Below are 24077 nucleotides of genomic sequence, written 5' to 3' on the forward strand. Positions count from 1 at the left end.
TTGTGGCAACCCAATCACTGCTTTCCATGGTTTGCATGAGCAGAAGACAGAGTCAGGAGTTAGAGATGGGTAATGAACTCAGACACTGAATATGAGGTGTGGGTATCTTCAGTGCTAAGCCAAACGCCCACCCTCAAGTTATTTTCCATGGAAAAGTTGAAGGACTTCAGGTGCATTTCACATCTTCATTTTACTTAGCTATACTTTCTCATTTTTCTTCAATGACGCATATTGCTATTTTTACAAAGGTGGATATAATTTTTTAAGGAATGCCTACCTCAATAAGTTTCACAATATCCCTTGGACCAATAACTTCCGGATCAAACTTCACGTGGGCTTTGCTGGTGGCGAGGGCCACAGAGGCGTAGGTGATGCCATTCATCCTTGTGAGCCTGGACTCTATGTTGTGAACACAGGAAGCGCACGTCATCCCTGTGATCTGAAACACAGGACAAAACCCCACTCAAAATTGAGAGAGCCTGCTCAGGGCACCTTGGGGAGTCTGGGCCATGGCCTGTCCCCCTCCCATAACCCTGCCCAAACCTCTGGATTCCCACTTCCAAACTCCACATACAAGATTCTCAGTCCTTCCTCTTTTACACAGTCATGCTGAGCCACTGCTGCTGCCTGGAACCAGGCCACAGCTGCCTCAGGCCACATCTGCTGCCTCCACACCACAGATCCACAACAGTGAGCAAGCTTTGGACCTTTGTGAAACTGTGTAAGCAGGATCTGAGCTTTCTGTACATTGAGGAAATGCACTTCTTGAGAAAGTAGATCAATAGGTCTTAGGGTAGGAAAGAAGTGTCACCTGTTTCTCACAAAGCCAAACCAGAAAACACCAAGAAAGAAAAAATAGCCAGAATGCAGAGGAAAACGTAAAGATGAGGAGCTATCAAGTAAAGAAAGTGATCTAGAAATGGACAATGAAGGTATAACTGAACTAGACACTGATACCCCTCAAGAAATGGGAGTTGAAAATGCAGAGAAAATTGAGATGATAGATCAGGCAGTAGAAAAGAGGCTGCCATGGAAGCCCTAAATGATGATCAACATCTGAAAGTCACTGACTCTCACAGATGCCGTCAAACTCATTCTTGGCCAAGACATCCAGGGTCATCATCAAACTGCAGAAGCTGAATGCTGCTATCCGAGATTGTGACAGAGCCACTGAAACAAAACCTATTGCAGTTCAAGGCTACAACTGGTAAGAGAAAGCACACAGATTTCTGGATCACTGAGAATAAGCAACCCCTGATCTTCCCTTACCCAGAAAACTGTACAACATCAGAAAAAACTATGAACAAAGGACAGGGTTGAGTAGGTCCAACAGGAGCACGCCAGAGCCCAGCAGGAGGAAGAAGTCAGAGGGCAGCTAGGAGCTCAGTGTGGCTCTGCTCCCATGGTTTCCCAGAGGGGATGGACATTTTCCTGGAGGAATCCCTGGGATGGGAGGCAGCAGGCCTGGAAGGGTAGGGATGCCAGGGTTCAAAGACATTCTTACTGATCCAGATATTTTTTGCATCCAGGCAGGACCCAGAAATCACGGAGGCTTCCCAAATGTGGCCCAGAACCCAAGCAAATATGTCAAAATATCAGAGCAGTCCCAAGGTTATGAGTCTTAACACTAAATGGCCAGGCAAATTTGGAGGTCAAACTAATGCCCTTCTGATAAAGCCCTTACTGAACAAAAAGCAGCCTGCATCACCTAGTGGATGTTGCAATAACACAAACCAATGTACCTCTGACCTCACTGAGACAGCGGGGGTGCTGCAAAGATAATCCCTACTCATCTGCACCAAACACAGCCGAAGGATTTTTACAGTGGTTCACCATGGAGTATTCATTCAAATAATGTTTCCCTACCAGGAATTACAAACTTTAGGCTTTTTAAATATTAAAAATATTTTAAACAAAAAAGGTATTAATTCCTACCTTTTTCTTAACTAATTATTTTGGCTTTTTGCTGTCAAAGTGTTGAGCAAGGAAGATACAAAAGTGTAGAAGATTTATTGCTCTGATGTGAGTTACATTCTTAGGTGCCAGTTTACATAATTCACTCAAATAGACAATGTTTTAGTTGTTTATATGGTTAGTGGGTATATTTTACTTGCCTTTTTAAATCCTTTATTTATTTTTTAAATTTATTTATTTTATTATTCCATGATGCAGTTCCATAGGCTCCGGGATTTCACTTCCCTCCCTCCCCAAAGCCTCACCCCACTGATTTCCCCAATATCACTACAAGAGTGTATTCCTTCACAATCAGTCCTAAGTCCATCATTCAGCTATTTAAGTGTGTCCTGACATTGTAGGCATGAACAATGGCAGACAGTCCAGCATTCTACTGTTAAGCTACATTCAACAGTTTCACTGGGGGCCAATCTTTGATTTGTAAGTAGAGAAGCACACGACATTACATGTTCACATCTGTAAGTGGCAGTCTCTATTACACAGTTACCATACACCCCCTTAAATGAAAAGCCATAAAAGAAAATCAACAACACTGAGAAAAATAGAAAATTTACAACATGAAATTAAATAACATTCTACTGAATGACCAATGTGTCACTGAAGAAATGAAGAAAAAGATGCTGTGCTGTTGTGTGACCCAGGAGTCAGCGAGGACATTAATAAGAAAAACAAAAACTTTTTTTTGAATGAATGAAAAACAAAAATATCAAAACCCCTGAGATGCAGCAAAAACAGAATTAAAAGAGTTACCGATCTCATACTTTGCAAATGGGACTACATTAAACTAAGAAGCTTCTGTTTGGCAAAGGAAATGATCAACAAAATGCAAAAGAAGCAACCAACAGAATGGGAGAAAAGCTTTGCACACTACACAACCAATAGGGGGTTAATATGCAGTATTTACAAAGAGCTTCAGAAACAACTGCAAAACAAACAAGAAACAGGCTAAGGAAATGAACTGACATTTTTCAAAAAACAAATTCAAAAGGCTAATAGACATATGAAGAAATGCTCAGGCTCCCTAGCTATCAGGGAAATACAAATGAAAACCAAATTGAGGTTCTACTTAACACCAATGAGATTGGCCTACATTGAGAACTCTACTAACAACACCTGCTGGTGTGGATGTAGAAAGAAAGGTACCTTCCTTCATCGCTGCTGTGAGTATAGGCTAGTACAACCACTATAGAAATCAGTTCGGAGAGTACCAAGAGAACTGAAAAATGACCTGCTCTATGACCCAGCTTTATTTATACACTTATTTGAATGGCAGAGTTACAGAGGCAGGGAGAGACAGAGACCAATTATCTGTTGGTTCCCTCCCCAGATGGCCATGATCATCAGAACGGGACAGACCAAAGCCAGGATTCAGGAGCTTCCTCTGGGTCTCCCATGTTGGTGCAGGTTCCAAACACTTGGGCCATCTTCGGCTGCCTTTCCAAGCACATTAGTAGGGAGCTGGATCAGGCTGGTGACTATATGGGTGCTAGTACTGTGGACAGGAGCTTAACATGTTGTGTCACAATGCTGGCCCTTTTAATGCTTTATTTTTTAGAACACAAAACCATCTATTTTAATAAAGCTATCGGGATCAGCACTATTTGAGCAGGACATGGTTAGGGTCCGGACATGTCCAGCAGGACAGCAGCAAGCTTGCTGTGTTCCAGACCACATGCATCCTGGAGCAGGTTGCACTACCACCTCACATATGGTACAGGGGTGTATTTTTGGGTAATGCTGCAACAGAGTTGGATCATTCAGCTCTGCTCTTGTCTAACATACCAGGTAAATGTCTCACATTAGTGCTACCGCTGGCACCCCTCAGCAGCTACTGGGATATAAAGAATGGTTCTTGCCTAATCTAAGCACAAGAGGAGGCGGCCGATCACTAGGCAGACAGCCACAGCCCTAGGTGTGACTTCTGGCTCTAATAGTGCGGGGCTTCTGTAAGTGTCTCTGACCAGCAACACCGAGATCACTGCCTTCAAAGGTAGGACATGCTCCTCTGCACAACCCTCCTAACTGCTGCAAGACTCCCACCCTGCCAAGTGCTGCTGCAGTCCAGGCTGCAGCAACGGCTCACCAGGGTGACAATGCCTTACTGCGTTATCAACAGGAGGAAAGGTTTAGGAAGAAGATTCTGCCAGAGACACACAATCTGAGGTGATCCCAACACATGGAGAGGGTGCTGATGGGTAAAGACAAGAGTAACAGAGTGGGAAACATGGGGCAGACAGCACGAGGTGTTCAGGCACCCATCAACAGCCAGTCTTGGCTGTGCACAAGACGTGCAAGAGGAAGAGGCAAGCGAACAGTGACAGCTGGGCCCCCAGCCCATTACTAACCACACGGCGACACAGAGCCACTGACAGGCACTGAACATTGCTGGGGTGACATGACAGGAATTGCCTTCCGAAAGTAATCCCAGACCACACAGAGGGTACCATCAGGACCTGAGGAAGAGCAGAGGTGCTCCTCTGTGATCAATGTGCATTCCACTTGGCTGGGGACCCAAAGACAAGACAGGGAAGTGAGGACCATCAGGCAAACTTCATAGAATCTCTGAGTCTGAGAATAGACCAATGGTGCTCTGACCTATCCTTTGGTTTTTAACAAGAATAATATTAACAGGTAGCATTGACTGTGCTCTTACCATGTACCGGGTGCTCTCCTAGTGACTGAACTGCTCATACCACTCCTATGAGGCAGGTCTCAAAACAACAGAGACTCAGAGCTAACTTCCCAAACAAACACACCCAGCAAGGGGCAGGGCTGCTGCAGGAACCCAGAGAGCCTGGCTCTAGGGCCTGCTGTGAGCCCCTGCTGTCCACCCCATGAGTCATCACAGACAGGGCCACAGCCAGAATTCAGACCTAGCCTGAGCCTACCCTGCTTCTGCCATGCCATGCTGTGCTTTCTGCCAGGAGACAAAAGGAACCAGAGGTGTGATATGCCATTCCTGGAATCTGGCTTAGGTAAATCAGCTGTTCTCTCTTCCATCAGTAACAAATTAATGAAACACCAAAGGTCACATGAAAGGTCTGTCAGCACATGATGATAGCATAGCTATCTATGTTTATCATTTTTGAAAATCAGAACACACCGCAATGGAATAGTTTTCACCTTTTGCAACAACATGCTTGATTGCAGTTCTGCACACAGTACCTGAGCAGGCAGAGATGTCTGTGTGGGGACCTACAGGCTGTAGTAGGGATGGCCCCTTGCTGACTCTGTCCCTCAGCACAGAAAGGCTTGCACTACAGGCACTGTGGCTTACTGGGACCTCAATGTGCCACTCCTGTCCTGACATTCTTTCCTCAAACATTTACTCACACTAATGGCAGTGACAAGTCCCTTTTACCTCAGTAAAACAGGATTACTCAATGCTTTGAGGGTTTCTTCTAAGTCCCTCTTTATTTACACAGGAAGAGCTTTCTTTGTGCAGAAAGTGCTTTTGAAACAGCATGGTGTTAGTACTAAATGACATGCTGTTCTCAACAATAATTGTTGTTACTTGAAGCTAGTAACTGTGGGACAACAGAAACAACGCTTCCCCACCCAGAACATGCTGGCAACAGCAACACCTTGGGCATTCACCTTAGACTGGGTACTTTGGGGTCATTAATCACTTTGTGCCTACAAACAAGCCTAGTTCATCTGTTTATACGCATTACACACTTATTTTTAATGAGACAGATGGAGACATCTCCCACCTGTTGGCGTACTCCCCAAATGCCCCAACAGTAAGGGCTGGGGCTGGCTGAAGCCAGGGGACTGATTCTGCAGCCAGATTCAGAGACAAAATCTGGGTCTCTCGAATGGGTGGCAGGGACTGAATAATTTAGGCCATCACTGCTGCCTGCCTTTTGGGATACAAGTCAGCAGGGAGCTGGAACTGGAAGCAGAGCCAGACTCAAACCGAGCCACCGTGACACAGAAGGCAGGAGTCCCAAGTGGTATTTTAACTGCCATGCCAAACTCACTCCTGTTCATGGGGTTCAGCACCACATGGACTCCTCTGCCTTAGAAGACACCTGCAGGTGTTCTAGCTTCTTTTCAGGCACGAATGGTTGTGTTCAAATGCAACTACCCCCAAACTACAACACAATCTCAACTGTTTCTTCTTGAATACTCTTGACTGTACATGATAGAATTCCCTCCTCTGATTTTTTGAAATAAACTGCCCTTCCTACACAAAATAAAGTGATCATTGGTGTTAAGACTCAAAGCAAAGCCAAACAACACTTACCAGCAAAAACAACAATGGGTTATATCCACAATGGGTGGAAAATTTACTGATGACAGAGATGGCCACTGTTAGAAGTCAGCTGCAAATTTTCCAAAGCCTGCATTCTCTCAGGTAGTAAGGATACTTACGATCAACTCGATGTCGCCATCTGAGCCTGTGAGGTCCTCCATGACTGCAGCCTCAAAGCCGAGGTCCTCGATGAGCTGAGCTATCCTGGGGGGCTGGATGACTTCTGGGTTGTACTTGATTTCAGCCTTTCCCGCCATCAATGCAACCAGCACAGATAGAATACCTGAAACCAAAAGGTCATGGTTATAGCACTCTGGACAAGGCCCCGGAGAGGGTGTGGCCAACAGAACCTAACAAAGAAACTTCGAGAAAAATGGTTCTCAAACCAATCACAATACATGACCCCTAACCCAGACCAGTCAATCAGACATCATATTTTTTGAAAATTGCCAAAGTGAATTTAATACATTGTCAGGTTTTAGAATTATTTCTAGAGCAATACTCTCCAAACTGTACGAGTCAAATAGATCACCTAAGGCTCTTGCTGGACCACACTCTGGCACAGTCAATCTGGGTGATGTGATGCAGCCAGCTGAGTAAATCACTAGAAGATCCCAACACAAATCCAGGCACTGGATACAGTCTGCTGCTATCAGCTAGTGTTACAGAAAGGAGATAATGTACTTTTCTCTCCAAACCTGAAATTTTTCAAGAGATTCTCCTTATCCCTTTTCAGTTTCTAATGGCTTTTGAGGAGTGAAAAAAAAAATAGAAATCTCACAGACTACCTTGGTTATACTATTATGTTAGTTTAAGAGAGCTAAGTGACAGGCATGATCTACTTTAGACAGTATGGCAGGAGGGATAAAATGAGGCATGAAAGTCAGGACAGAGGCATGTGCACTAAGACTATAGGTTAACTGAAGCTTTAGTGCATAATGAACAAGCAGCTGGAAGAACATCACCCCTGAATTTAGCTGATTCTAACAGCGTAGGGAGGTGAGGAAGCAAAGAGCATGAAAGGTAGATACAAGCCAAGCAAAAGATTAGGATAAGACTCTGGTTGAACTTTCAGGTTTAGGAGACAGTACTGGGGCTGGCGTCAAGGCACAGAGCTTTAAGCTGCCACCTGTGACACCACATCACGTCTGCCTGCTGGTTTAAGTCCTGGCTGCTCCACTTCCCATTCAGCTCCCTGCTCATGTGCCTGGGAAAGCAGAACAAGATGGCCCAAGTACTTAGGCCCTGTCACCCACATGGGAAACCCAGCAGGAGTTCTAAGCTCCTGGCTTCATTCTCCTCAATGTGGCCATTTGGGGAATAAACCAACAGATAGAAGATATCTCTCTCTGTTACTCTCTCTCCACTCCCCGCCCCGTCATTCTCTCTCTCTCACTCACACACACACAAACACACATAGATAATCTACTCATTTTATAGAGAGGAAGGAAGGAAGAAAATATAGCATAATATGAGGAAAAGTTAAGTGAGAAGACTAACCAGAGACTCTGCCTTTAAATTGGACTTGCTATGGCTAACTTGGAGATATCATCTATCCAACTGTTTCTTTTTTTTTTTTTTTTTTAAAGATTTTATTATTATTGGAAAGCCGGATATACAGAGAGGAGGAGAGACAGAGAGAAAGATCTTCCATCCGATGTTTCACTCCCCAAGTGAGCCGCAACAGGCCGGTACGCGCCGATCCGATGCCGGGACCAGGAACCTCTTCCGGGTCTCCCACGCGGGTGCAGGGTCCCAACGCTTTGGGCCGTCCTCAACTGCTTTCCCAGGCCACAAGCAGGGAGCTGGATGGGAAGTGGAGCTGCCGGGACCAGAACCGGCGCCCATATGGGATCCCGGGGCTTTCAAGGCGAGGACTTTAGCCGCTAGGCCACGCCGCCGGGCCCATATCCAACTGTTTCTTAAGGAGCAAGAATGCTAACAGCTCAGGCCAAGCATACAGCCTAATGGCTAAAGTCCTTGCCTTGCACACGGCAGGATTCCATATGGGTGCCGGTTTGTGTACCGGCTGCTCCACTTCCCATCCAGCTCCCTGCTGGGAAAGCAGTCGAGGACAGTCAAAGCTTTGGAACCCTGCACCCACATGGGAGACCCAGAAGAGCATCCAGGCTCCTAGCTGCGGCCATTGCAGTCACTTGTGGGAGTGAATCAACCGACGAAAGATTTTCCTCTCTGTCTCTCCTCTTCTCTGTATATCTGACTTTCCAATAAAAATAAGAAATAAATCTTGAAAAAAAAAAAGAATGCCAACAGCTCAAGAACTTTAGACAAAGATCTGTAATGGCATATGATGAACTTGTGACCAGCTCTCAGGGCTATTAAGAAACACAGTTAAAGCGAGGACCCACAACCTCTACGCAGCATTACCAAGTTCCACAAAGGTGTAGCTCTCTTACCAGCTTCTTTCTGAAGATTTCTTTCAATGTTAGATACACAGGATGCACAGGTCATGCCTCTGATCTGTATAAAGCATTTTTGTGGAGCCACTGTTGATGTGGACGGTGGGGCCTTGGATGAGCAGCCAGGGTGGTGGTTTTCAGGGTGCTCCCCATCAGGGACAGCAGGCTCTGACACAGACACAGGGGCAGCATTTTTAGTTTGCACGGTGGAACTCTCAACAGCAAGCCTGGCTGAGTCACTTTCTAGGATAAAATATCAGAAATAACTCAAATTAGAAGAACAAAGAATAGTAAAATTTCTTTTCAGAACCAGGAGGTACAAGACATTTAGATTAAAGCTCCTAGGAAGGCCACAGTGGGGTCCGTGTATTTCTGAATATCCCCGTAACAAGACAGAGGTATACATCCACAGATACACGACAGTATAACAGGATTTCAAGAACGATTACAAAGAATTGGTCAAATGCTCAACTTAGACAGCGATGACAGCAATGATAACTCACAGGTGATCTCCTTTAATTCTTACAGTGGCCCTACATGGTGAACGTGTATCTCCACCTCAGAAATGAGGAAATGAGTCACAAGAAGTTCATCAGCTTCCAAATACTGACATTCGTGTCTAAGAAATGTGTGCTTACTCCAGAGTCCAGCCCTTTTGCAATGACTACATTCTAGTTGGCACAGATTGCATTCTTTCCCATGAAAATCACACCGTTATGGGTTGGCCTGCCCTTTTATTGTTGTTTATAGAAGTTCTAAATATACTCAAGATATGAATGCTTTGTCATTTGTATGCACTGCAAACAGCTCCTCCCAGGCTGTGGTTTGTGTTCTCATTTTCCTAATGGTATCTTGATCAAAAGAAGTTCTTAACGTTAATAAAACCCGATGTGCCAGCCTTTTAATAAAAAAACTAGCACTTTTTATGCTGCCTTAACAGACTGCACACCCAAACACTGGGAAAATATTCATGGTACTATCTTCTAAAAGCTCGACTATTTTAACCAGCATCCACATTCAGCTCTTTGACACATTTCCATTGTATATCTGTGCTGAGGACAGTTAAGGTGAATCTCTTTCCAGCTGACCATGTGAATGGTTATCCCAATCATCCAGCACCACAAGCTGAAAAGACCCAGTCTGTGCACTTATTTCTGGGCTTGCCATAATGTCCATTGACCTTATCTACCCTTTTGCTGGTACCACATTGTCTGCCTGTCTCTCTAATGCGTAATTTACTCAGAATAAGATGCACAGCGGACAGTGTGATGGTGCAGCAAGCAAAGCTGCCACTGGCAGTGCCAACATCCTAAACAGGCTCTACTTGCAATCCAGCTCCCTGCTAATAGGCTGGGAATATTAGTGGAAGACGGTCCAAGTGTTTGGGGCCAGGCCATTTACATGGAAGATCCAAAAGAAGCTCCTGGCTTCTGGCTTCAGCCTGCCCAGAGCCTCAGCCTTTGGGGCTAGAGGCTGAACCAATGGATAAATCTCTCTCTTCCTTACATGAAATCGTGTCTTTCAAGTAAATAAAAATAAATTAAATAATAATGATAATAATAATAATACTCACAGGAGACAATGTGGTGACATAACAGGCTAACATGCCACCTATGGCACCAGTTTCTGAGTGGCCCTTCCATTTCTGATCCAGCTACCTGCTAATGGCCTGGGGAGGTAGTGGAGGATGGATCAAGACCTCAGGTCCCTGTGCCCATGTGAGATACCCAAAAGAAGCTCCTGGCTTTGGACCACCCCAGCTCTGGCCATTGCAGCTATTTGAGAAGTGAACCAACAGATGGGCTATCTCTGTAACTATGATTTTAAAGGAAAATAAACAGATCTTTTTTTCCAGTTGTAATTTGGCCTCATTATCATACCCAAATGCGAGAGCCCACTGACTCCATCACAGAGCCAAGCGCCTCCGTCAACCCCTCTGGTGCAGACCTCCCCCATACAGTGGCCTTTCAGGACCCCACCTTCCTGATGCAGACACTACCACATTACCTAGGTTCACTCTGCCAACTTTGTTGTTGTTCAAAATGATTCTTTCTTCGGATCTCAAAGTTGAAAAATCTATTTTGTGGCTATGAGCTTCAAACCTCCCTCCTCCCCTACCCAAAACCCCTATGCAAGTGTCCAACCTTCCCTTTTTCAGCCCTTCAGCTGTCTTCTGGATTTACCTGTGTCTTCATCTAAAATCCTGCTAAATTCTAGACTCTCTGGAGAGTATTAAAGTTGAAAACAATCACAAAAACCTTACGAAGCAGTGATACTGGATCCTTTCTCAATTTATGCTGTGACAAGTGGCTATGTAAGCATGGGAATTCAACTTCTGCTTTTTATATTTATTTATTTATTTGAAAGTCAAAGTTATAGGAAGAGGGAGAAGGAGAGAGAGATAGAAGGAGAGAGATAGAAGGAGAAAGGGAGAGTTCTTCCATCTGCTTGTTCATTCCCTAAGTGACCACAATTTCCAGGGTGAAGCCAAGCAGAAGCCAGAAGCTTCACTTGGGTCTCCTGTATGTGTGTGGGAGACGCACTGGCCCAAGCACTTGGGCCATCTTCCACTGCTTTTCCCAGGCCATTAACAGGGAGCTGAATCAGACTGAAGCTACCAGGACACAACAGGCATCCATAAGGGACGCTGGCATTGTAAGCAGCAGCTTTACCTGCTCTGCTACAATGTCAGCCTCAATTTTACTTTTGAAAGTCAGTTTGCTGTTATCAAAAATCGTGCCCCAAACTGCTTGGCACTTCACAGACTTTTTTTTTTTTAACTTAAAAAGGCAGATATACAGAGAGAAAGAATGACAGAGAGAAAGATCTTCCATCCACTGGTTCATTCCCTAACTGGCCACAATGGCTGGAGCTGAGCCTATCCGAAGCCAAGAGCCAGGAGCTTCTTCCAGGTCTCCCCTGCAAGGGTCCCAAGGCTTTGGGTCGTCCTCGACTGCTTTCCCAAGCCACAAGCAGGGAGCTGGATGGGAAGTGGAGCAGTCAGGGCATGAACAGTCACCCCAAATGGAGGGATCCCGGAGGAGGCAAGTCAAGGATTTCTCTACTAGCTTACTGTGCTGGGCCCAACAGAGCCTCATTTTTTAGTAATTAGGTAAATGTGCCCATCAATGTTACTTTTAATCACATACACACAGACTAGATGGGAGCAGTACCTAGAGGAAACTGGAGAAGCAACAGGAGGTTCCCTATGATTAAACGCTATGCAGTTCCTAAAGGTGAGACTGCAGACACTCTCACAGACGTAAAGATCTGCTTGTAATGAAGCACAGACTGTGAAGGAAGCTACAGGTCCACACACAGCACAAACCTACACACTGCTAAATACAAAGGAAACATGCTTTGGCAAAGTCTGTAGGACCTCAGCTGAAAATAAGGAAGTGGACCATGAGGATTACAGAGTGGGCATAGGGTACAAAAGAAAGCCTGATACGGGGAAGACAGGGGCAGAGAAAGTTAGTGTGTGAGGGAGGAAGCTTCCAGACTTCTGAAAGACTTTACCTCTGGTCTCTGTTTTAAGATGTATTCTGTTTATACAAAAGGCAGTAACAGAGGAAAAGATAGAGAAATTTTCCATCTGCTCATTTACTGCATAAATATCTACAACAGCTAGGGCTGGGCTAGGCTGCGGCTTCATCCAGGTCTCCTACTTTGAGTGCAGATCCCAAGTGCTTGTTCTACCTTCTGTTGCCTTTCCCAGGACATGAGCAGGCAGCTGGATCAGAAGTAGAGCAGCTGGGCCTCAACCCAGCGCCCCTATGGGAAGCTGGCACTGCAGGCAGCAGTCTAACTTGTACAATGTGAAATGGGAGGGTATCAGCAAAGCAATAGTAAACAGCTCTGAATGCTGGGTAAGGCACAGACTACAGAGCTGACAGGCAGGAAGCAGGGAGACCAGTTGAGGACCTCCATCAGGACTGAAGAAGGCAAGAAGTGGTTTGGGACCACTAATCCTGGCCTTTCTGAGCTCCTGTCACGCACACCTGACGTTCCCTCTCTGCCATGTACTGCACCCAGCACACTCCTGCCTGCAGGAGTGTTTATCTCTCTGGTGAACAGATCTGCCCATACCTGATGAAACAGTACCACCCCAGTCCAGATCCAATAGCACCTCTACCATCAACCCCACTGACAGATGCAACATTTCCTCATTTTCTGAAACCTGAGCACTTTATCTATTCTTTCCTTGTTGTTTTTAGCCTCTAACACTTCCTGGTTGATGAGTTTCTGTGACCTGCTTTGCCTTGTAAGTGTGAACTACACACGGGAAGGTGCACTTCACACAATGTCAGGGACTCAGTAGATCCTCAGCACATGGTCGGATGAAGGAATGATGAATGCATCAATGGTTGACATCATTCGTTTGTCATGATGGGTGGCTCACCTCTCCTTTCACTACAATTCTGAATTCATTCACTCACTCAAAAAAATATTCACCATGTAAACCAATAAAGAAATGCAGAGTTCTCTCCTAGGTAAAGTAAGTCTAACTGTAGTTTTTGTTAAGTAAAATCCAATAGCTGCCATTGGCCTGCCTGCTCTCAAACTGTTCCCCTTCTGGTTGAGCTATCACAGAGGGCCAACCCTGAACACACTGTTCCCAGGCCCTCTTGCCAACTGGGATCTGATTCAATTTGGCCCATAGGAAGTAACAAACAGGAACCTGTCGGGCAGAAAGGGATCGAAACCAAACTGCTTGCTCATCTATCTACAGAGATCCCAGCTCCCACATATGGGCTCTTTCTTCCTGGGTCCATAAGCTCTGGTTCCTAGCAGGAAACCTCAGCCACTGAGCTCTGGTAGCTCCTTTGTACAAACCCTCTAGACCTGGAGACAGTGGGTGATGGCTCAAGTAATTGGGTCTCTGTCACCCTTTGTGGAAGACTCAGATGAAGATCATGACTCTCACTTTCTGCCTGGCAAAAACCGACTTTTAGGAGCATTCAGGGCTTGAAACTGTGGTGGAAGATCTGCCCATGACTCTGCTTTCCAAATTGGAAAAAGAAGATAGTTACCTGTGCACTAATGGTTTATCCTAAATTAAAGTTGCCAGATAAAATACAGAATACGTGGGTTCAGTGCAATAGTCTAGTGGTTAAATCCTCGCCTTGCCAGGATCACACATGGGTGCCAGTTCATGTCCAATATATTCCACTTCCCATCCAGCTCCCTGCTTGTGGCCTAGGAAAGCAGTGGAGAATAGCCCAAAGCCCTGGGACCCTGAACCCACATGGGAGACCTTGAGGAAGCTCCTGACTTCAGATTGGCTCAGCTCCAATTGTTGTGGCTACTTGGGCAGTGAGCCAGCAGATGGAAGATCTTTCTCTCTGTCTGTCCTTCTCTTTATAAATCTGACTTTAAAATAAAAAGAAATAAATCTCAAAAAAAAAAAAAAACAGGCGGCCCAGCGCAGTGGCCTAGCGGTTAAAGTCCTGGCATTGGATGCACAGCAATCCCTTATGGGCACCGGCTCTAATCCCAGCAGCTCCACTTCCCACCCAGCTCCCTGCTTGTGGCCTGGGAAAGCAGTCGAGGACGGCCTTGGGACCCTGCACCTGCATGGGAGACCCAGAAGAAACTCAGTTCCAGCCATTATGGCCAATTGGGGAGTGAATCAATGGATGGAAATTCTCACTCTCTGTATATCTGACTTTTCAATAAAAATAAATAAAAAATTTTTAAAAAAGAACACCCATATAACCTGATTTTTAGATAATTTTTAGTAATAGTATATGTCAAATATTACACAGGACATTTATAGTATAAACCATTTATTATTTACCCGAAATTCAAATGCAAGTGGATGTCGAATCTTTATTTGCTAAACCTGATACTCTAAGTACCTCCTGAGATAACTATAATTTCTTGCTTCTGTCCCACCCCCCCCCAAAAAAAATCACTTTTTTCTCTTTGGGTTTAATCAGTCAAATATATTTATTCTGTATTATGTAATTCAGTGTTTCTTTCTACTACCCATTGCTTGACTGTACTGTTCTAAGACTTAATCTCACACAAATACAGATATGGATCATACATGGCATTTCTTTTGTCCTATCATATTTTCTGTATTGATTTTTGCTTTAGAAAAAAAACAGCCTCCTTCCTGAAACCTGGTACAAAAGACAAAGAATGTGGCCAAGCCACTCCATAAGACTTCCCCACTCCCTTCAACAGAGGGTGTGCTGTGTGTATAGAGGGGAAGGCAGGGAAGAGTCACAAGGCAGTGAACTTGTCAAGGATGTAAATTTTATCTCAAGGGCCACAAAAAGAGTGGTATGTGAAGAAGCTGGAGCCAGAAGCAGCTCTTCCTGGTGGTGGGCCTGCCACTCACCTCCTTCCCACGGACCCAAGGCTGCTGAGGCAGGCCACATCCTGGGCCAGCCCACGGGTCCACAGGGATGGACAGCGGCAACACACTTCAAAGACAGTTCCATCCAGAGTTGTTTCTCACAAAAAAGCATCCCTTGCTTCCTGATCCTCAGCCTCTCATCTGTTGGGGTTCGTGCAGTGGATATGGATGACAAGAAGGTGTGAAGAGAACAGCTCCCCTGCTGGCAGGGCCACGAGGAGCATCCAGCTGTACTTAAAGGCCTGGTGGATGTCTCTCCAACCACTTCTACACAGTCTCACGCCCTTTTTGCATGGACACTCAAGCACCCACTAAGAATTCTGTAATCTATTGAGGCATTGTTGTTTGTCCCTGTGAGATGGTTGTTTGTCCCTGTGAGATGGTTTTGCAACCGATGTGAGCTTGGGAGTTAATGTTGCTGATAATGTCTTGGTGAGTGGGCCTTTAACTACAAACAGGAGTACAATTAAGCCCTGGACACCTTATTGTATGTCTACCCACTGCTCTGGAATCTGGTCCAGACATTTAGCATGCCTTCTGGAAAATGGCTTGGTAAGAATCTTACAAACTAATGGAGGTGATGGGAGTATGAGCTGAAATTGCTATGGAAAAAAATACAGTTACTGTGACCCTAAAGGTTAGCCTGTCTTTGCAACTCTTTAAAGACAGAAAATTTAGCTGTTTTAACCGCTTTTATAATTTTTTTAACTAGAGGAATTTTGGGGTGATTTTCTTAGTATTATAGAGATATGCTTTTAATTATTATTTGACTGTTTATGGGGTTGTAGAGCCTGCAGTTGAAGGGGAATTTAATGTTTGAAATTTTGTCTTGGATCTTTATGCTTTTCCCCTTTTGATGTATTTCTCCCATTAACTGATAAATTGTAGAAACAGAAATATTAGTGGGAATGTATTATTAATTAGTAGGTAACCACATGTGCCTTGGCCTTGGAGTCCTGGCTGTCACCTAATGGCTACTAATGAAGAATGAACAATCGCTTGTTTTGAAGAAACTGATTATAATAACTTACAGAATTATTTTTAAGAGCACCTGGTTGACCATGAAGTAAAAATTAATTAATTAGTTAATTAGTTAAACATCTGTGCATATGGGCTTAGTTCTACAGTTAAAGATAGTAAAACCAGGGCCTGGTATGGTGGCCTAGCGGCTAAAGTCCTCGCCTTGAACGCGCCAGGAACCCATATGGGCACCAGTTCTAATCCTGGCATCTCCATTTCCCATCCAGCTCCCTAATTGTGGCCTGGGAAAGCAGTCGAGGACAACTCAAAGCCTTGGGACCCTGCACCTGTGTGGGAGGCCCGGAAGAAGCTCCTGGCTCCTGGCTTTGACTTGGTTTAGCTTCAACCACCTCAGTCGCTTGGGAAGTGAATGGACAGAAGATCTTCCTCTCTGTCTCTCCTCCTCTCTGTATATCTGACTTTGCAATAAAAATAAATACATCTTTTTAAAAATATATAGTAAAATCAAACGTTTGTGCAGAGGTTTGTGATGTGTCTAAGTAAATAAAAAGGACAGCTTCTTCTTGGAGCTGTTACAAGAGGGCACCAAGTGACAATGTCCATGTCTTTCCTTATCGCCAACTCCACACCCTCTTCTTGTGCTCCAAACTCGGCCTCTGGCACTCAGCCACCTCTTCCTGGCCATTGCCCTCCAAATTCTCCCTGCCCCCAGCTGCTGGCCATCTCCACTCTCCTCCCTACAATGCAGGCCAGCACGGTTGAGACGGCCGAGCCTCGGCAGCCCCTCCTGTAACTTCTGGAGTCTGAGTCCGAGAGCAGTTCCCCCTCTGCATATGCCTCTACCCCTGCTGCTCTTCTTCCGCACTCTGCCTGGGCACCTCCTACACCAAGACTTGCATCTTCAGCCCACATAGTCCTCCAGCAGCTCGGTGGGGAGTCCCCATCAAGGCACCGTCCTTCCTCCCTCCGGGTCTCCCCCTGCCACACACATTCCTTAACCTGAGCCCATGCTGGGCAGATCTGACCTCCTGTATGTCTTTCACATCCATTTCTTGCTCTCCAGCCCCGCATCATCTCTCTCACTCAGCTTCCCACATGGCATCACTGCCTCTATGCATACTGCACCCTAACACCAGACTAGTCTGCATTTTAGAAGGAGTCTGACCCAGGCTTTCTTGTTTGAAATTCACCTACGCCTACTCTCACATTTATAGGAAAGCCCAAGGAAAGGCCACCAGGGCTAAGGGAGAGCAGGGAACATCACCATTCTGGAATTTGTCTAGTGGCATGACACAAGGACCTTGTACTCTAAAGATAGTTAACCTCACAGCCCCCCATCAAAGAAAGCAAAGGAATCCATAGTTAAGTCCTGACTCAATACCTCCTTTTCCCAGAGTACCCTCTTAGTGCTGAGCCCAATGCTCTGTTGCTTTTATTAATTCACATTAATTAGCAGAGAACTCTTAGGGAGTGATAGGGGTTCCTTGGGTACAAAGGGCCTGGTGCTCCCACAGTGCTGATTTTTAGATACAAACTCAGAATTCTCTTAGAAAAGCTCAAGTCTAAGGAGTCTGGCATTAAATCCCAGATACATGAGAGTCAAAACCATTGTAAAATCCATTTCCTCTATTCTGACAAATTTAAACATAAGAGAAAAGGTTGCAGAATTTTACTCAATTGTGAATTTGCTAAAGCAGTGAGCAGGCTGCAAACTGGTTACAATACAGAGAGAAAAGGAGGTGATCCCTGGACATGCTTGCAACAAACATCAGCTACATACCAGGAACGATGGAAGCCTCAAATCCCATGTCTTCCACAGCAGCTCTAATCTCTTCTGGGCTTATTACAGAGGGCTCATAGAAAACCGTCCCAGTCCCTTCAGCCAAAGAGACTGATATTCGCTGCACCCCTTCCCGCTGGGAGATCACGCCTTCGATGGACTGGGCACAGGACATACAGGTCATGCCAGCAATGGCGAGCATCATGGTACTGCATGCACCCTGTACCTGGTTTCTCTGGGGGGAGCCAGGAGAATAACCACTGGAAGTCCTGTTCTCCGTCCCACTCACTTCTGCTCCATCTGGAAGAAAAACTTTGAAGTTCCCAGGTGGAAGTGCTTCAATGGCCTTCTGCAGAGACACGGGGGTGACACGGGAAGGGTCATACCATACTTGCGCAGTTCTGTTCTCCAAGGACACTTGGATATTTTGAACCCCAGCAAGTTGGCCTATATTTTCTTCAATGTTCAAGACACAAGACTTACAGTGCATTCCATCTACTCTCAGATTCAGGGTGGCACCCTGGCTTACAGGGTTTCCTGGAATAATAATGCCTGAGGTTTCAGAATTATTACAATTCTGGTTTGTAGAAACTGGAGGTCTCTTGAGGTTAGCTCTTTGCAGCCGTGCAATATCAATTGGTCCCAAGCTTAAGGGAGTCGTTTTGTTCTTGATGGCAGCTTCAAATCCCATGTCAATTACATGTTCCCTGAGATCTTCGGGTTGGATAAGGTAAGGCTGATACGTGATGACTGCCTCCTGGTTGCCAAGGGAGACTCTGACTCTTACTACACCTTGCAGTTTCCCAATCTTGCCTTCGATGGAACTGACACAGGACTGGCAGGTCATGCCCTCCACCCGCAGCTTGACCACAGCCTCCTGCGGGGACAAGGACCTGGAGGGCCAAGATGCGGCCTTCCCTTCTGTGACACTGGCCTCAAAGCCCATGTCACCAACGTGATGACAAATCTGCTGCAAGCTCATGAGTGATGGTACGTATTTCACAGTTGCATTTCCTTGTTCCAGGGAAACCTTAATGCTCACGATACCTTTCAAACTAGAAATCCTGCCTTCAATGGATTTCACACATGACTGGCAAGTCATGCCCAAAATCCTGATTGTGCCAGTGGTCGTTGGGGAAGGGCACATGCCATCCAGAGTATCTTCAAAACCAACATTGTCAAAGGCAAAACGCTGCTTCATTGCTGCTTCCCAGGCATGAGTGGGCAAAGCCAACTTGGATAAAATCTGAAAGAAAAAGAAATAACATTCTTATCCTTAACACTAAATATTTTGTATCACATTTCAGCATGCCTGGCACTGAGAACATGGGAAAACAATGTCAACGTTACAACACTGCACAGGGATAAGAACATAATATTCAGAGAAAACTGAAGAAATCATACATCAAAAGGTTCCTGTAGTTCCTCTGAGCTCCAACTTTCTGTGACTCTGAACCTAAAAGTTAAATCTACCCACCTTAGTGAAATGTCTTTCTTACCCACCTAACTTCTAAAGGATTTCTAAAGGACAGACAGAAGGCCTAGTGCAGCTTTAAACATAGAATACAGTGTGGCTGGCACAAACGAAGGCAGAGAGCACAGGAGCCTACATGAAAAGGCACAGACAGTACAAGAGTCTGCCCAACCCCAGCTAAGACCTCCCTGGCAGGACTTGGTCCTTCCAGATGAAATGCAAATCCTAGGGAGGAAACCCCTTCATTCCAGGTCTCTTTTTATGGATATCTATCTGATTCTCCTGGCAGGGACTAAATGTATTCAGCTACCTTTGGGCCCAGGCTCAGGCTCTAAATGCTGACCTCCTAGGCCTGAAATGCTGGCAATCCACAACAGACCATGTGCCTACATGGAAAGATCTGGAGGTCAGCTATGAGTGATGGAAAATGAGCAACAGTGGTTGGGACAAGGGTAAGGAGGGAAAAGCCGGGAGTGCAGGAGATCAGTTTGACAAGGATTTCCACAGGCTGCCCTGGGCTGAGCATCACTGCCCTCCCACAAGCCCTACAACATGTTCTAGTAGGGCAAACATCATAACCTAGAATTCCACGTGTATCGCCACACTTAACAGGTCTGTTTTCTTAATCCACCATAGGTAGAGCAATACTTCCTAATTCCTACACATAAGTCAGCCTCAGCCATTCTGTTAAGGAGACCAAATCTGTCTTCCACGGGCTCCTGGCCTTGCACTCTCCTAATCAGATACAATTTTTATACCAGTTATATCATAGTTCAAAAATTTAGAAACAGAGCTTTATGACACAGGATTAAAAAACATGTTTCTCTCTATTCAGATACAACCTTAACTATCTTCAGATAGATCTCAGTAACTGGCTTGATCTCCACACCCCTGTGCATAAGACACACACCTTTCCAATGGTGAATTTTGAGCAGCTTCAGGTATGTTTCAAGTTATCTACTGTTGAATGACAAATCAAAGCTAGTGGCTTACAATGGCAGCTCACTTTTCTAAACATTTAAAATGAAAACTATAAATGTTCATTTTGGGATTCACAAAGGAAACTATAAGTTATTCTGGGATTAATAATTTTAGAGTTGTAGTGTTTTTTTTCTCAATATTCACAGTAGAGGGAAGCATTGTTCTAGCATTTAATGATACTAAATGGGACCCGGCGCGATGGCTCAGTGGCTAAATTCTCACCTTTAATGTGCCAGGATCCTTTATAGGCACTGATTCATGACCTGACTACTCCACCTCCTATCCAGTTCCCTGCCTGTGGCCTGGGGAAGCAGAAGATTGTCCAACGTCTTGGGACCCTGACTCCATGTGGGAGATCTGGAAGAAACTCCTGACTTGGGATAGGTTTAGCTCTAGCCATTGCAGCTACTTGGGGAGTGAAACAGTGGATAGAAGATCTTTCTCTCTCCTTATCTCTATAAATCTGTCTTTCCAATAAAAATAAATAAATCTTTTTTTAAAAAAGACACCAATTGGGATGGCTATATTCCACACCGATAGACCTAGGTTTAACTTCTGGCTTTAGCTTCTAATTCTAAACTTCCTGGGAAAACACCCTGAAAAAGAGCTGTGATGGCTCAAGTGACAGTACCTACCACCTCGGTCACAGACCACGACTGAGTTTCTAATTCTCAGTTTAAACCCAGACCTGCCATGGAAATCCATTACTAGGGGAAGAGCTAGTAGATGGGAGCTATACTCAAAATAAATACAAATAAAAAAATATTCACAATAGTATCTTCTAAGATAGCAGATTTTTTAAAAGGGGGGGGAACAATTATGTAATTAATAAAAAATAACCTGAAATTATCTGTAGTATAAATGTGGAATGATGGAATGTAGCATATAAGGATGGCACGGCAAACCATACTAATGAACAACTGGTTGGTCTCCTCAAAAGCCTACTTTAAAAATTTTTGATCTAGGTCAAGAGATTTTTCAGATAGATCAAAGATTGTAGAAAAGAAAATAATAAAATACTAGAAAAAATAGGAAAACAATAGGAAAAGTCTAAACACATCAAGCAAAACAAAACCAAGAAAATTCAAACGTTATAAATGTAAGGACATAATTGACTGAATAAGAAAAAAAATTACTCAAACAAAGTCAAAAGCTAAATAATCAAATGAGGAGGAAGTCTGCTTTAGAAAGCACACATTAAGAGTTCACTTCTTGGGCCCAGCACAGTGGCCTCGCAGTTAAAGTCCTCGCCTTGAACGTACTGGGATTCCATATGGGCGCCAGTTCTAATCCTGGCGGTCCTGCTTTCAATCCAGCTCCCAGCTTGTGGCCTGGGAAAGCAGTCAAGGACAGCTCAAAGCCTTGGGACCCTGCACCTGCGTGGGAGACCTGGAAGAAGCCCCTGGCTCTTGGCTTCAGACTGGTGCAGCACTAGCTGATGAGGCTCACTTGGGGAGTGAATCATCGGACTGAAGATCTCCCTCTCTGTCTCTCCTCCTCTCTCTATATCTTAGCTTGCAATAGAAATAAAATCAATCTTAAAAAAAAGAGTTCACTTCTTTAACATTGTAGGGCTCCTCCAAAGACAAAAATGATCAACCATTTCACGGAAACGGGACACTTCATCAAAAGAAAATTCAAATAGATTTTAAATAATTAAAATGTTAAAGAAAATGGAACCAGTCAGGCTGTCCCCTTTGGCACAGTTTCCAGAATAGGCCCCTCCTACACAGGTAATGGGAACAGAACTTCTCTAGAGAGCAATACCTATTAAAATTACACATCCATATACTCTGTGAACCAGAAATACTACTTCTAAGTATTTTCCAATAAATACATTATTCATGTGCAAAAGAAAGTGTGTTAAGATATTAAATGCCAGAAATTGGGGAAATAACCAGTAAGAAGCTGATTACAGTTATACAACAAAATACTATCCAGCTCTTAAAGTGAATGAGGTAGCTCTGTACAAAATGAAGTAGACTGATATCTGAAATATTATTAAAGTTAAAAAGAAAAGGCACAGCATGTACAGTACGTTCGGTATGTGTTTCAGTTACCTATTGCTGTGTGATGATGCAAAGTTAGTGGCTTATCACGGCAGCTCAGTTTCCTAATCTGGACAAAGCTCATCTCTGCTACATATAGCATCATTTGGGGCAGCCTGAATGGGGCTGGCAGTTGTACTTTCAACAAAATCTTTCATTCATCACATGACCACCAAATTGATATTGGCTGACAGCTGGTGGCTCTGGTTCTTACTGTGTAACTTGCTATATTATTAAGTGAAGACCTCACAGATGATGGCTTCCTAGGTTCTGAGGAGTGTCACAATGGCAAGCATTCCCACAGTATGAGGTCCACTGAGCAGACAGCTACACAAATTCTCATTTGCCAAAGTCAGTCAATAGGCTGAGCAGGTTGGTGTGGAACAGAATTACACAGGGCTTGAACACAAGGGGGGGTATACACAGCTCATGGAGAGTGACACCAAGACAAGTCCATCAAAGTTTGCTAACACAATCTGTGTAAATCAAGAGAACAGGGCACAAAGGGACACCTGCACAGACATGGATTAGTTCTAGGAGAACACTTAAGACACCAGTACAGAGTTTAAGGAGGTTTGGGAGCAGAAAGGATCAGTTGGGAAATAACAAAGAAAAAGTTATTTTCACTGTACAACAGTGTACAGTGCACATTTATTACCATATTCTAAAAATTGTAGTTAGTTCAAAAATTTTTATTATTATTTTATTTTGATGATCTTTACATAGTTGATTAGGGCACAAAGAGTCAAGGGCTAGAGGAAAGTGGGTAAAACCACTGTTTCCACATAGTTATTTTTTTTTCCTGTATCTGGGGTAAGGGGAGAGATAAACGGAGAAGCCCTACCCAGCCTCCCAACTATCCCAGGGTCCCCAATGTGGGGCATGCTCTGAGGACACTATTCAAGTAGTTTAGATAGTTTAACAGTTCTGAATTGCTGCCAATCTTGCCATTCCAAGCACAATGAAATCTCAAATCCACTGGCTGACACAGTCCACCTCAGAGTCTCCGTTTGCCCAGAATTTAACTGCCAATATGTGGCTGGGGTAGTTGATAGATTTGTTCTGTCCTCTGTCCTCTGCTGTGGTACCAGCTGTCCTCTGAAGGGTCCCTGAGCTGTTAAATGTTTGAATTAGAGGGTCCACATTGTGGTGTGGTGGGTTAAGCCATCCTACACAACCCCAGCATGCCACCTGAGTGCCGACTGAAGTCCCAGTTACTCCCCTCCAGATGCAGTTCCCTGCTAATACACCTGGGAAGGCAGCAGCGGAAGGTTCAAGTGTTCGGCTCCTGTCACCCACATGGGTACAGTTCTTTGCCCGACCAAGGCCCCATCTCCAGCCCTCCTTCCTGAAGGGGCTCCCCTAGCCAGTTCAGGTTGCTTCCTTACCACACAGCATTAAAAAGCACTAGCATTGGTCATCCATTCCCAACCCTCACACAAAGGCTGGAATATATAAGGCAATAGTTTCAACATTTTAAAGAAATGCTTTCAAGCATTTCACTCTGGAAAATGTTTCATATGTTACTACTCTTGAAAATGCGGCTAAAAATGCAAATGTTGATCATATATTGCATACATGGGCAAGATATGAAAAGCCACATTAAATACTTTTCCATTCAAGTAAAACATGTTATTTTAATTACTGGTTTAATTCAGTTCAAAGAAATGTATTTCAGAAGCACAGCCACTGAGGTTCCCAGTCCAGGGAGTCTGTAGTATGGTTATCATCTTGCCTCTTCCCCACCAAAAAACTTTGACCACCCCCCCAACTTCTTGTAAAAGTTTCCCAAAC

General features: G+C 44.6%; 1 protein-coding gene across 3 annotated transcripts in view; it reads right to left on the reverse strand.

The window, feature by feature from the left end:
* ATP7B (ATPase copper transporting beta) overlaps nucleotides 1-24077 on the reverse strand; it is a 65061-nt gene that overhangs the window by 24396 nt on the left and 16588 nt on the right. Inside the window, exons 1-5 of one of the 3 annotated variants that reach the window (XM_058670820.1) lie at nucleotides 22296-22509; nucleotides 17781-19026; nucleotides 8650-8895; nucleotides 6352-6515; nucleotides 278-439 (exon numbers count right to left, since the gene is read on the reverse strand). In XM_058670820.1, the coding sequence (XP_058526803.1) occupies nucleotides 278-439; nucleotides 6352-6515; nucleotides 8650-8895; nucleotides 17781-18981 (1773 nt within the window). In that variant the 5' untranslated portion in view covers nucleotides 18982-19026; nucleotides 22296-22509. Of the gene's footprint in view, nucleotides 1-277; nucleotides 440-6351; nucleotides 6516-8649; nucleotides 8896-17780; nucleotides 19027-22295; nucleotides 22510-24077 lie in introns of those variants that run through there. The other 2 variants (XM_058670819.1, XM_058670821.1) reach the window with 2 other exon arrangements.

This window comes from Ochotona princeps, chromosome 12, assembly GCF_030435755.1.
Source record: "Ochotona princeps isolate mOchPri1 chromosome 12, mOchPri1.hap1, whole genome shotgun sequence".
NCBI classification, from domain to species: Eukaryota; Metazoa; Chordata; class Mammalia; order Lagomorpha; family Ochotonidae; genus Ochotona; species Ochotona princeps.